The following is a 14417-nucleotide window of genomic DNA, read 5'->3' as shown; positions in this document are numbered from 1 at the left end:
GGTTGGGGGACTGTATCTCACATTCCACTTATTTAGTATGTGGTTTGGCCCTCCCCTAGGGTCCTCACTATTTTCTGATACTTTTGCCAATGCTTGTTTTTATGCTTCTTACTGATTGCTATTGTGTTTATAATTAGTGGGTTTACTTACCTTCAGTTGAGGGGGACTGTCTATTGGTATTCTAGTATTTGTGGTACAATAATAAAGTACCTTTATTTTTGTAACCCTGTGGTTCTTTCATGTATAATAGTGCTGTGTGACTATAGTGGTATTGCATAAGCTTTACATGTCTCCTAGCTAGGTCTTGGCTGTTCATCCACAGCTGCCTCTAGAGAGTCCTGGCTTCCTATACACTGCCTACACTTCACTAATGGGGGATACCTGGACCTGGTATAGGATGATAACACTATATGTGTCCACCACACACCTGGCCAGCGTCCTACATATACCATTGTGAACTAAGGGTTCCCAGCCTGACAAGGGGGAAGTCTTTAAGCATGTAGATCTATGAATGATATAAATGCTGAAGATCTGCAGTTAGAGGCAAGTAATTTCTGATAACAACGTAACACCTTAATTGGTTATTGCGTTTCGTAGGAAATCAATAGAAGTGACCAGTTGTGTGAGTGTGGTATCTGCATGTTCTGATATTCTTTAATTGAGAAGAATAAGTTAAGTATGTATTCCCCCTCTCTTGTCACTGATTGACTCAATGCAGTGGTGCCAGTATAAGTTTGCAAAGACAACATCATGTTAAATTTTGAGGCTAACTACTGACTGTAAATATTATGTGGCTATCCTTAAAGGTAAAGCTAAATATGCTATTAAATTTGTGTGTTTTACTTTATTTTATTTTAAAGATGTATTCCTACCTACTAGATGTGTTTTAAGATCCCGCACACGAGTACTGAATCTAGATAGCCTTCAGGGTGAACTGCTGTTACAGGTTTATCTTTCCCCAACTTATCCCTACACGTGTATACAGTAATATTGAAAGGCTGTGTCCTGTTAAGCTTTGAAATGTCCCCTTTATCCAGGGGTATTAGATATTTTTCGTCCATGTATCTTAAATTAGTATTTACGTTGCCACAGTAGTCTATGTAACCTTGAGGATGATTCCCATTCCTAGTACATTAACTTCCCCAGCAATGCTGAAAGAGCTATTTTGGCGAGTAAATTGTATGTGCAGACTATCCCATAAGCATAGTTATGCCTTACAAAGAAGCCATGCTGCTTATTTTTTTCATCACAATGCCAGGTTTGATTTATACTCTATAAACTACTATCTTTTTGCTGTACTAGACCCGTCAAGTTCTGGAGGAGTTGACTGAACTGCCTGTTATGATTGAGCTGGCTAGTGACTTCCTGGACAGAAAAACTCCTGTTTTCCGAGATGACGTCTGCTTTTTCATAAGTCAGTCAGGTTTGTGGCAAATTTCATATAGTGTTTACAGTTCTGGTTGCAAAAGCAAAATACTTGTAAGCTGGAGGGTCTGGGTTTGACCTTTTTTTTAAATCTACAAATGGTTAATGATGTCATCACGCACAGTGATTATGGAATCCATACGATTTGAAATTAACTGGATTGAAGTTCTGTGTCACTTTCCATCAATGAGTTTGCCTAATGTTGGTGGCTGCGGGGCCTGCTATATTGAGCACCTGTTCTTGCGCTTGTCATTTATTATTAGTGTGACTCTTTTCAGGTGAGACAGCAGACAGCCTGCTAGCCCTCCGATACAGTAAAGAAAGGGGAGCCTTAACAGTTGGGATAACAAATACTGTTGGCAGCTCCATATCCAGAGAGACTGACTGCGGTGTACATATCAATGCTGGACCAGAGATTGGCGTTGCTAGCACAAAGGTAGGTGTTTCAGAGTGTGGGGTTCTGTCCTAAAACATAGGAGATGCCTTTACAAATGATTAGATGTTCTTATTGAGTGAATGCAGCAGCAGTGGTGCTGAATGGTGCTTAGTTTGGCTTAGCAGTGTAACAGATACCAGTTGACTACGTGCCTGTGATTAATTAGCATTTGTCAGCAAATTGATCATGATAAAAACTTTGGCTGCATTATAGATGCAGAGAATTAATTTATGGTCACAAAACCCAATGGAATCAATTCAACTTTGTAAACTTTGACTCAAATTGATAACCATTGGTAATTTGTTTTGTAATAAGCATGGAAATTGCTAAACTAACATATTTTACATTAGTCTCCACCATTATCTGGTCGTCCATCAAAACAATATGTTTCTCTGTAAAAGGCTTTCTCCACTTTTGAAGGTAAATTATTTCATTCACTGAGATAAAAGTACCATGATCTCGCACTTTTAGGCCCTTATTTCTGAGCTTTCTTTTAGTTTCGAACTTCAGGCTTCTCTAACTCACCTTTGCTTCTCTAAACCCGCAGACTGATTGTCTTGTTCCAGGCAACCTGCTTACTGATCGTCTTTTTTTCACCCTTACTGGTGGGACATTTGGAAATGTTAGAGTGACTAGGTCTTTCTGTGATCTGTTTGAGACCATTTCAGTTTCTAGGGCATGGCCAAAGTTTCTAAGAATTTGACCCCCTCCCACCCCCCCACCCCACTCAAAGGTTAGGAAATCAGAACATTTAAAAGTGTCAAATTGTTTCTTTCATTGTTTGGTTGTATCAGCAGAGACTCCAGTGGAAGATGTTCGCATCCATGCCCTGTATTTGCAGATAAAACAAGCATTGACAAAGGCAATAGATCGCATCCTTTGAACCTTTGGCTTTGCTGATGATGGTTGGGAGTAGGATGTGGCTTGTGTGGGCGAAAGTAAATGAGGGAGAGAGAGAAACACAGAGTGATGGGTGGTGGGGTTGTTTTATGGGGTAAGCACATGATGAAGAGCACAACAAATATCGCGGGTGGTTCCAAGGGGAAATCCCAGGAAAGAGGTAGCAAAACAGAGCATGGGAGCCGGGAAGTAAATGAGGGAGATGGCAAAAGGGGGCACGGGGCAGGGTGTTTTTGGGACAGGAGCATATTGTGGAGGAGGTAGTTTATATGTGGAAAAGCACGTGGGAGAAAGTAACATTTAGAGTGGTGTGTTTTCTGGAGAAAGCAGCACAGGATTGAGCAGCATATGAGGTTTGGGGCTTCGGCAGGTAGGGAGAAGCACACAAGGAAGACAGCAAAACAGAGCAGGAGACAGGGAGAAGCAGACAAGGCAGAAAGCAACAAGCAGTACAGGTAGTGGGGTGTTTTGTGCTCAGACGGAAAATCACAAGATTCAGAGGGCAACATGGAGCGCACTGGTGTTTTGCAGGGGGAGAAGCATGCAAGGGAGAGAGCAACACTGGGGCAGGTGGTGTGGTAAGCACGAGGGAGAGAGCAACACAGAGGAGTAGTGAATATTTGTAGGTGGGGAAGCACACAAGGGAGAACAACACGGATTACAAGTGTAGAGAAGCACATCTGCCAGAGAACATCATGGAGTGTGGGGGGCAGGGTGGTTTTGATGAAGCACACAATGATGAGCAAAACAGAATGGTAAGGTTTTGCAAAGGAAAATGCACACAGGAAAGAGCAGAATTTTACAGGAGGAGAAGCGCACTCGGAAGAGAGCTGGAAAGCACATGCATTCTCATGGAGGGCGTTTAAAAAAATAAATAAAAAAAACATTGGCAAAGCCAGTCAGTTTCACCCACATGAGAGCTTTGGCTTGGCCAATGTCTTTTAGTCTTGTTGTACACAATACAGTACAGTACAGTGGAGTGGAGTTGCGTAGAGGCAGTGGTGCAGAGTGGTTTTGCACAGAGTAGAGTAGAGTGGAGTGGAATTTTATTTATATTCTATTGGCTTTGTTTGTAATTGTAGTCCGTGTGTATAAAATTGATGTGATTGATTGGGGATTGGAACACTGGTATGTTGATGACCAAAGACACTTCTAGAAGTGCAGCAGAAGGTGATGTACATGAGGATGGGTGACATGGATTTGAATCTTTTACTGAGAATGCATGTGAAGAAATGATTTTTGTAAGGCCTAAGGAGGATGAGGAACTCCTTTTCCCCTGGGAGTTCCTCTTTCTTTGAAGTTGCTTCCATTTGAATGTATCAAAAGCAAACTCCTTTGAAATGTTTCCTTTCACTAGCATTTAAACAGTGTTTTCAGATCTCTTGGCACGGCGTAAAATACTTTGCTATATTTTGTACGCTATAATTTTAGGTATATTTAATCAAGAATTCGCAGAAATATCCCTAAACATCTTTCTCTAATCATGTTCATTTTAAATATATATCATTAGCAAGTCTTGCTTTTCAAAGCACTACAAGTAAGTATGCAACGTGTAGGCAACCTGTCCTAATTCAGGGAACAAATTATGTTTTGATTGCCCTTATTTCTGGCATCAAAATGGTGTATTTTCTATTTGTATTAAACATTGATTTTATGGTAGTTTTCAGCCTTAACCTTTTGAGCTTCAAGTCAAGATCGTGGAGGGGAAATAGTACAGTTGATTTAGAGGCCTTCAGCAATGGTTTCACTTTAAGAGACTTAAGGTTTTTGACCAAGATTATCTGGAATTAATTTTGATAATCAGATATGCATAGTACTTAATGACTTCCAAGTTGGTACCGGTTACTGAACCCCCCTCCCCAACCCACCAAGCTTTCTTTCTTTCACCTCTGATTGAAATACATGCCTATCTGCAGGGGTAATTGAGGGCAGTAGGCCCTTGGCTACGGGTGCACATTTTACCCAGGTAAGTGAAATACACTGTTTACTTTGGGGGCACCTCTTGCTGGGCCCAATGAGTTAGTCTCTGCATGCTACACAAACACTTTTTGACATTCCCATTCCACAATATACTGTCCTGGCAGAACGTGTGAGGTCTGGTCATTTTTGTGCTTGTCTGATATAAAGGTGCCTGTAGTCTCTCCTGTTAGTGAGGACTCTTTCACAATAAATACCTCGAGAGCAGGAGCTAAGTAACACTCCCATTTAAAGTTATTGGCATTTTTATACTGCACAGTATGGTATTAGTATGGCCTCCTAGCTCGACAGCTGTCTGGGTGTTCCTCACCATATGCAAGATAGAAGTTGAGTCGTTAAGCGAATCACATAGCTTGCTTACTGGGTGGTAGATAGTGCCTTATGGGTGAGAGAGAGAGGGAATGAAAGTATGAGAATTAATTTTATTTCAGAAAGGATTGTCAGGGGCATTCACAAATTATGTATGCATCTCTTAGGTAAATAACCTGCTGTTTGGAATGCATTTCAAACTAGACTGTGCCTATAGTTATTGGCTGTCTGGACACTTTGGGTTATATTGGTGTTTTGGGCAGAGCACTGTCTAATTCGTTGCATTGGATGTTTGAGTGTGGTGTATTTCGGTGGCAAATGATGTTGGGTGAGCAAATAAATCTAAGCTATGTTGGATGTATGTGGGATGCTCTGTCTGTGTGCTGTAGAATGTGTGTGTCATTTCATTAGATCACTGTTCTGATTTGTAAATCCTTATCCCTGTCTTCTACATGGGGAATGCACATTTGGATTGCTATGTATTCAAATGTGTCACAGTAGGAATTGCTGCCCAGTCCAGACCAGTCCAATTGTGCAGTTTTTTTCTTCATGGTCTTTCCCTTGGCTTTGCTCAGATTCCTATGTTGCATATACTCTTTCCACAGCGGGCAAGGTGAAGCAATTGCTCATTGGACTCCAGTTGTTAAATTTTTTCTTCATGGTTTTTCCCTTGGCTTTGCTCCAATTCCTATTTTTCTTATAGCCTCACCACAGGGGACGAGGAGAAGCAATCACTCATTGGTCACCATTTCATTAGCCATCAGCAGCCTATATTTTTAAGGATGCTGTTTTTTCCATCAATTGCTTAACCCGGAATGAGTTTGTGAATATTTGGTCCTGACTGAAGACACTTGAAAGATGATGACTTATGGATAGCACTATGAGGACTACCCCATGCATGTATGTTTGAGAAAATGCTGGATCATGTGGTTGTGTGTCTCTAATATTGTTACAAGGCTTCATAAGAATCTCTAGAGCTCTTAAATCCTGGTATTCATTAGCCTAGCTTCCGAAGACTTGTTGACCTTCTCACTCTATCCAGTAACTCTATTGTTTGTCACTATATTGAAATAAAAGGCATGGAAAGAACTATTGTCTTTCAAACTTCCCTGCAGTGCAGCTGGTGATCCTAATTTATAAGGGAACCCAAGGAGATCAGAAAAGGCTGCAGTGATTGATAAGGCCAAGTGTATCCAAGGAGCTAGAACAAAGGAAGGGTAGTGAGAGTGAAACCAGCGGAATGAGACCAACCAGCAAGCAGGGCAAGGGTTGAAACTAGAGAAATTGCAAAATTAAGCTTGAAGGAAACAGAACGCTCTAGTCCAGAGAACATCGAGAGACTAGAATGGCAGGGTAATACAAACCCAGTACTAGAAAGGGTCAGATAATTGGATCCCTACAAGTGACAAGTGACAATAAAGCAGAGGAAAACAAATAGGCATCTACTGAAAGAGAGAGAGAGAGAGAGAGGGGGGGGAGAGAGAGAGAGATAGGAAATCAGGAATAAGGGTTCAGGAACTCTGAGAAATAACTCCACCTCACATCATTCTTTGATACCATTGGTCGCAAACAAATGTTCAATCTTCTTGATCAACATACAGAGGCAAAGGACCTGTTCTAAAGTGGTTTGAATCTTTTCCCTCCAACCTCTCGCATGTACTAATGATTGATGGCAGCACCTTTAAGCCTACTCCCTTTATTTGTGATGTCCCGCAAGGTTCCATCCTGGCACTCACACACTTTAACCTTTACTTGGAACCCCTGTACGACATTTTCAGGGATACACCGGTCGTCATCCTTCAATGTGTGGATGACAAATCTACCTCAAAGTTTCCTCTGTTCTGGACATTCTCACTCTTCGTTGTCTTCTTCTCAATATTCAGTGCTGGAGCCCAAAAACGTCCCAACCCTACATAAAATTGTCCTTTTCTGTCCCAAGTTCAAAAAAGAGTTTTCACCTAGATCTCGTAAGCAGTATAAGCATTCCTTACTCTCCCATCACTCTCACCAACTGTTTCTTCCCTTGGGATCACCCTGACCTCACCGTTGCTCATTATCCCACACATCAACAATTCTTTTTTTGCCTCTAATTTCTACTTGCCTGTCCTGCAGAAGAGGAAGCATGTTATACCACCATCCCTTCTAAAATAAACAACCCATTATATGTTTATTTCAACACTGAACTTTGACATCACTGTATTTGCAAGCAAAAACATCTCTGGTACCATTAAAAACTGTCCTGCACAATGCAGCTAGGCTTGGATCATCAACTATAAATTGGAACATCTTACTCCAATCATTGCTGAGCTACAGGAGCTTACTATTGAGGCAAGGTTTTACCCCACAAAAACTGTTAGTATCACTGCTCTACCTCTCCAGACTGCTGAAAAAGTGAGGTGATTCCAGAACTTTGAGAATCAGAAATAACATGTTCGATGGCATCTGTCGCTGTAGATACGCATGTTCTGCAATAGCTCGCCATCTGGTGTTGGGCCGGAGTGTTACAAGTTGTTTTTCTTCGAAGAAGTCTTTCGAGTCACGGGACCGAGTGACTCCTCCTTTTGTCTCCATTGCGCATGGGCGTCGACTCCATCTTCGATTGTTTTTTTTTTCCGCCATCGGGTTCGGACGTGTTCCTGTCGCTCCGAGTTTCGGAACGGAAAAAATAGTTAATTTCGGAAGATTTTCGTCGGTATTGTTGCGTTCGGGATCGGCGTACTTAGATTCAACACCGCATCGAAGATCGAAGAGCTCCGGTGCCCTTCGGGGTAGTTTTTCGATCCTCCGTCGGGGCCTGGTCGGCCCGACCGCGTGCTGAGGAACGCCGATGGAACGGACCCCGTTCCGTTTCTGCCCCAAATGCCACAATAAATACCCCTACACAGACCAACACTTGGTCTGCAACCTGTGCCTGTCACCTGAGCACAGCGAAGACACCTGCGAGGCCTGTCGTGCGTTCCGGTCCCGAAAAACACTCCGAGACCGTCGAGCCAGAAGACTTCAAATGGCGTCCGCACCGACAGCCCGACGGGAGTTCGAGGAACAGGAAGAGGAAGGTACCTTCTAGATCCAAGGCTCAGACTCCGAAGGATTCGACGATACACAAACCGTGAGTAAGACGTCGAAAAACACACAGAGAAACATTTACAAGGCCCAGGGGACGCCACTGCCACCAGGCCATGGCTCGACCCATAAATTCGGTGACCGACCGTCGGCACCGAAAAAGGCCAAAACAGTGCCGAGATCGTCCGACTCCGGTCGAGACACCGGCACGCAGCCTTCTCGGGACCGAGAAAGTGCTGGAGACAAGCCTCGACACCGAGATACCGAGACAGCGGCACCGAAACAGATCGACGCCGAGAGGTTTCGGCCCCGAAAAGGAAAAAAGTCACCTCGGAGCCGAAAAAACACGCAGACAAAGTTTCGACGCCGAAACAAACTGCAAGCGACCCAGCTTCAGGCTCTTATACAGAAGAGCACTCGCTAACCTCCCAAATGCAAAAGCATAGGTTTGAGGAAGAGCTACAAGCAACTGATGTGGACCATACGCAAAAGCGTATCTTCATTCAGCAGGGGACAGGAAAAATAAGCACCCTTCCCCCCATTAGGAGAAAGAGAAGGTTGGAGTTCCAGACGGAACAAGCACCACAACCAAAAGTGGTTAAAAGAATTACACCACCACCCTCTCCTCCGCCCGTGATTAACGTTTCACCAGCACAAACTCCATCTCACTCCCCAGCTCACACCACCATGAGCCAGGGTGACCAAGATCAGGACGCATGGGACCTATACGACGCCCCAGTGTCAGATAACAGCCCGGAGGCCTACCCTACAAAGCCATCTCCACCAGAAGACAGCACCGCGTACTCTCAGGTGGTGGCTAGAGCAGCACAATTTCATAACGTAAGCCTCCACTCAGAACAGGTCGAGGATGATTTCTTGTTCAACACACTCTCCTCCACCCACAGCTCCTACCAAAGCCTGCCTATGCTCCCTGGTATGCTCCGGCACGCAAAAGACATATTTAAGGAGCCGGTCAAAAGTAGGGCAATCACACCACGGGTGGAAAAGAAGTATAAGCCGCCTCCTACGGACCCGGTTTTCATCACTACACAGCTGCCACCAGACTCTGTTGTTGTAGGAGCAGCTAGGAAAAGGGCCAACTCTCACACATCTGGAGATGCACCACCCCCAGATAAAGAAAGCCGCAAGTTCGATGCAGCTGGTAAAAGAGTCGCAGCACAAGCTGCAAACCAGTGGCGCATCGCGAACTCCCAGGCACTACTTGCGCGCTATGACAGAGCCCACTGGGACGAGATGCAACATCTCATTGAACATCTGCCCAAGGACTTCCAAAATAGGGCGAAACAAGTGGTTGAGGAGGGACAGACCATCTCCAACAACCAGATACGTTCCTCCATGGACGCTGCAGATACAGCTGCACGGACAATTAATACATCTGTAACTATCAGACGGCATGCATGGCTCCGAACGTCTGGATTTAAACCAGAGATTCAACAAGCAGTTCTCAATATGCCTTTTAATGAAAAAGAACTGTTCGGTCCAGAAGTGGACACAGCGATTGAGAAACTCAAAAAAGATACGGACACTGCCAAAGCCATGGGCGCACTCTACTCCCCGCAGAGCAGAGGGAATTACAGCACATTCCGTAAAACGCCCTTTCGAGGGGGGTTTCGGGGTCAAAGCACACAAGCCAGCACCTCACAGGCAACACCGTCCACTTACCAGGGACAGTATAGAGGAGGTTTTCGGGGACAATATAAAGGAGGGCAATTCCCTAGAAATAGAGGGAGATTTCAAAGCCCCAAAACCCCTACTACTAAACAATGACTCACATGTCACTCACCCCCTCCACACAACACCAGTGGGGGGAAGAATAGGTCATTATTACAAAGCATGGGAGGAAATCACTACAGACACTTGGGTTCTAGCAATTATCCAACATGGTTATTGCATAGAATTTCTACAATTCCCTCCAAACATACCACCAAAAGCACAAAATTTAACAACACACCATTCCAATCTCCTGGAGATAGAAGTGCAGGCACTATTGCAAAAGAATGCAATCGAATTAGTGCCAAACACACAAATAAACACAGGAGTTTACTCACTGTACTTTCTGATACCAAAGAAGGACAAAACGCTGAGACCAATCCTAGACCTCAGAGTAGTGAACACTTTCATCAAATCAGACCACTTCCACATGGTCACACTACAAGAAGTATTGCCATTGCTAAAACTACACGACTACATGGCAACTTTAGACCTCAAGGATGCTTATTTCCATATACCAATACACCCATCTCACAGGAAATACCTAAGGTTCGTATTCAAAGGAATACATTACCAATTCAAGGTACTGCCTTTCGGATTAACAACCGCACCAAGAGTCTTTACCAAATGTCTAGCGGTAGTCGCTGCACACATAAGAAGGCAGCAAATACATGTGTTCCCATATTTGGACGACTGGCTAATCAAGGCCCATTCGTTCATACAGTGCTCAAATCACACAAATCAGATCATACAAACCCTCTTCAACCTCGGGTTCACCGTCAATTTCACAAAATCCAAAATTCTGCCACGCAAGGTACAACAATACCTGGGAGCCATAATAGACACATCAAAGGGAGTAGCCACTCCAAGTCCACAAAGAATTCAAAATTTCAACACCATCATACAACGCATGTATCCAACACAAAAGATACAGGCAAAGATGGTATTACAACTCCTAGGCATGATGTCATCATGCATAGCCATTGTCCCAAACGCAAGACTGCACATGAGGCCCTTACAACAATGCCTAGCATCACAGTGGTCTCAAGCACAGGGTCACCTTCTAGATCTGGTGTTAATAGACCGCCAAACTTACCTCTCGCTTCTATGGTGGAACAACATAAATTTAAACAAGGGGCGGCCTTTCCAAGACCCAGTGCCACAATACGTAATAACAACAGATGCTTCCATGACAGGGTGGGGAGCACACCTCAATCAACACAGCATACAAGGACAATGGAACGTACATCAAACAAAACTGCATATCAATCACCTAGAACTGCTAGCAGTTTTTCAAGCACTAAAAGCTTTCCAACCAATAATAGTTCACAAATACATTCTCGTCAAAACAGACAACATGACAACAATGTATTATCTAAACAAGCAGGGAGGGACGCACTCCACGCAGTTAAGCCTGCTAGCACAAAAAATTTGGCATTGGGCAATTCACAACCAAATTCGCCTAATTGCACAGTTTATACCAGGGATACAAAATCAACTCGCAGACAATCTCTCTCGAGATCACCAACAGGTCCACGAATGGGAAATTCACCCCCAAATTCTGAACACTTATTTCAAACTCTGGGGAACACCTCAGATAGACTTGTTTGCGACAAGGGAGAACGCAAAATGCCAAAACTTCGCATCCAGGTACCCACACAAACAATCCCAAGGCAATGCCCTATGGATGAACTGGTCAGGGATATTTGCTTACGCTTTTCCTCCTCTCCCTCTCCTTCCTTACCTGGTAAACAAACTCAGTCAAAGCAAACTCAAACTCATATTGATAGCACCAACTTGGGCAAGGCAACCCTGGTACACAACGCTGCTAGACCTATCAGTGGTACCCTGCATCAAACTGCCCAACAGGCCAGATCTGTTGACACAGCACAACCAAAAGATCAGACACCCAGATCCAGCATCGCTGAATCTAGCAATCTGGCTCCTGAAATCCTAGAATTCGGGCACTTACAACTTACCCAAGAATGTATGGAAGTCATAAAACAAGCAAGAAGGCCATCCACCAGGCACTGCTATGCAAGTAAATGGAAGAGGTTTGTTTGCTACTGCCATATTAATCAAATACAACCATTACACACAACTCCAGAACATGTAGTGGGTTACTTGCTTCACTTACAAAAATCTAACCTGGCTTTCTCTTCCATTAAAATACACCTTGCAGCAATATCTGCATACCTGCAAACTACCTATTCAACTTCCCTATATAAAATACCAGTCATTGAAGCATTCATGGAGGGCCTTAGGAGAATTATACCACCAAGAACACCACCTGTTCCTTCATGGAACCTAAATGTTGTCCTAACTAGACTTATGGGTCCACCTTTTGAACCCATGCACTCCTGCGACATACAGTTCCTAACCTGGAAGGTGGCATTTCTCATCGCCATTACTTCCCTGAGAAGAGTAAGCGAGATTCAGGCGTTTACTATACAGGAACCTTTTATACAACTACACAAAAATAAAGTCGTCCTAAGGACCAATCCTAAATTTTTGCCAAAGGTTCTTTCACCGTTCCATCTAAATCAAACAGTGGAACTTCCAGTGTTCTTTCCACAGCCAGATACCGTAGCTGAAAGGGCACTACATACATTAGATGTCAAAAGAGCATTAATGTATTACATTGACAGAACAAAAAACATCAGAAAGACTAAACAACTCTTTATTGCATTTCAAAAACCTCACGCAGGAAACCCAATTTCAAAACAAGGTATAGCCAGATGGATAGTTAAATGCATCCAAATCTGCTACCTTAAAGCTAAACGACAGCTGCCCATTACACCAAGGGCACACTCAACCAGAAAGAAAGGTGCTACCATGGCCTTTCTAGGAAACATCCCAATGCAAGAAATATGTAAGGCAGCCACATGGTCTACGCCTCACACATTCACCAAGCACTACTGTGTAGACGTGTTATCCGCACAACAAGCCACAGTAGGTCAAGCTGTATTAAGGACATTATTTCAGACTACTTCCACTCCTACAGGCTGATCCACCGCTTTTGGGGAAATAACTGCTTACTAGTCTATTGCAGAACATGCGTATCTACAGCGACAGATGCCATCGAACTGAAAATGTCACTTACCCAGTGTACATCTGTTCGTGGCATCAGTCGCAGTAGATTCGCATGTGCCCACCCGCCTCCCCGGGAGCCTGTAGCAGTTTGGAAGTTACCTTCAATTATTTATATATGTATCATCTCAACCTTAAATAGGTGCATACTTAGTCACTCCATTGCATGGGCACTATTACTACAATTCAACTCCTACCTCACCCTCTGCGGGGAAAAACAATCGAAGATGGAGTCGACGCCCATGCGCAATGGAGACAAAAGGAGGAGTCACTCGGTCCCGTGACTCGAAAGACTTCTTCGAAGAAAAACAACTTGTAACACTCCGGCCCAACACCAGATGGCGAGCTATTGCAGAACATGCGAATCTACTGCGACTGATGCCACGAACAGATGTACACTGGGTAAGTGACATTTTCATTTGGAGTCACACTGTTTTAAAACTACTCATGTGCAGTATCATATTTTTCTCAGGAGCAGCCTCTCTTCTTTGGAACTCTTGGCAGAATTACGAATTAAACCCATGTTGATGTCTTTCTGCAATCACCTAAAAGAACATCTATTTAAAATATGTCTCCTTCTGCCTTACTGTTTTGTTGATTTCCTGGGATCTAACCTTCTTACCACTTTATCTCCTTCTTCTGTGCTTTCAATTCCTTCCTCCCCATATCAATTTTACAACTGTTTCCTCACCTTCCCTCGTCTTCCTCTCTTCTATCTCACCTTTACTACAGCTTCCTCAATCTTGCTCTCTACTTCTAGCTCACTACCTCTCTATTCTTTCTCAATCACTTCTCTTGTTCCCTTCCCCCTCCTACTCTTTTCTGTTCTTTTCACAACTCCAGTTTTCTGTGTCTCCCCTCTCTACCTCCACTCTTGTTCTCTCCCCATCCCATGCACTCTAATTCACACCTCTCCTCCTCATCTGCCCCGCCTTCTTCCCCTTCTTTCCACACTCTCCCATTCTGTTCTTCTCTCTAGATCTAAATACTACTGTCTGCTATCATTCTCAAGCACTTAAATCACTTATTTTCTGAATGTACCTGTCTTGTTTAGCTTTATTGATACTTCACTATCCTGCCTGCTGCATTCAGTCTCACCCCCCATCTTTCTTTCCCTAGTTGGCTCTCCCCTTCCTTCATCCTCTTTACTTCATGTCATTTTTATGCTCCTTCTTTTTCTCCCTTCAATCATTTCCCCATTTAGGCCCTCATTACAACCCTGTCGGTCGGCAGAGAAGCGGCGGTCTTACCGCCAACAGGCTGGCGGTAAAATGTTTGGCATTATGACCATGGCGGTTACCGCCATGGTCATCCGTCACTTCTCCGATCCGACCGATGGGCTGGAGACCTGGGTTTCCAGCCCGGCGGGCGTCACAATACCGCCGGCAGTATCATGACCCGGCTGACCGCCATGGATTTCATGGGGTTTGGAACCGCCATGAAATCCATGGCGGTGAGCACTATCAGTGCCAGGGAATTCCTTCCC

General features: G+C 44.0%; 1 protein-coding gene across 2 annotated transcripts in view; it reads left to right on the top strand.

Moving 5' to 3' along the window:
- Positions 1 to 14417, top strand: part of LOC138265964 (glutamine--fructose-6-phosphate aminotransferase [isomerizing] 1) — a 220860-nt gene that overhangs the window by 162018 nt on the left and 44425 nt on the right. For both annotated transcript variants that reach the window (XM_069214187.1, XM_069214186.1), the window contains 2 exons: positions 1303 to 1423; positions 1704 to 1861. In XM_069214187.1, coding sequence (XP_069070288.1) covers positions 1303 to 1423; positions 1704 to 1861 — 279 coding nt within the window. The remainder of the gene's footprint in view (positions 1 to 1302; positions 1424 to 1703; positions 1862 to 14417) is intronic.

Source organism: Pleurodeles waltl, chromosome 11, assembly GCF_031143425.1.
Source record: "Pleurodeles waltl isolate 20211129_DDA chromosome 11, aPleWal1.hap1.20221129, whole genome shotgun sequence".
In the NCBI taxonomy this organism is placed as follows: Eukaryota; Metazoa; Chordata; class Amphibia; order Caudata; family Salamandridae; genus Pleurodeles; species Pleurodeles waltl.
This window is presented reverse-complemented; position numbering and strand designations above follow the sequence as displayed.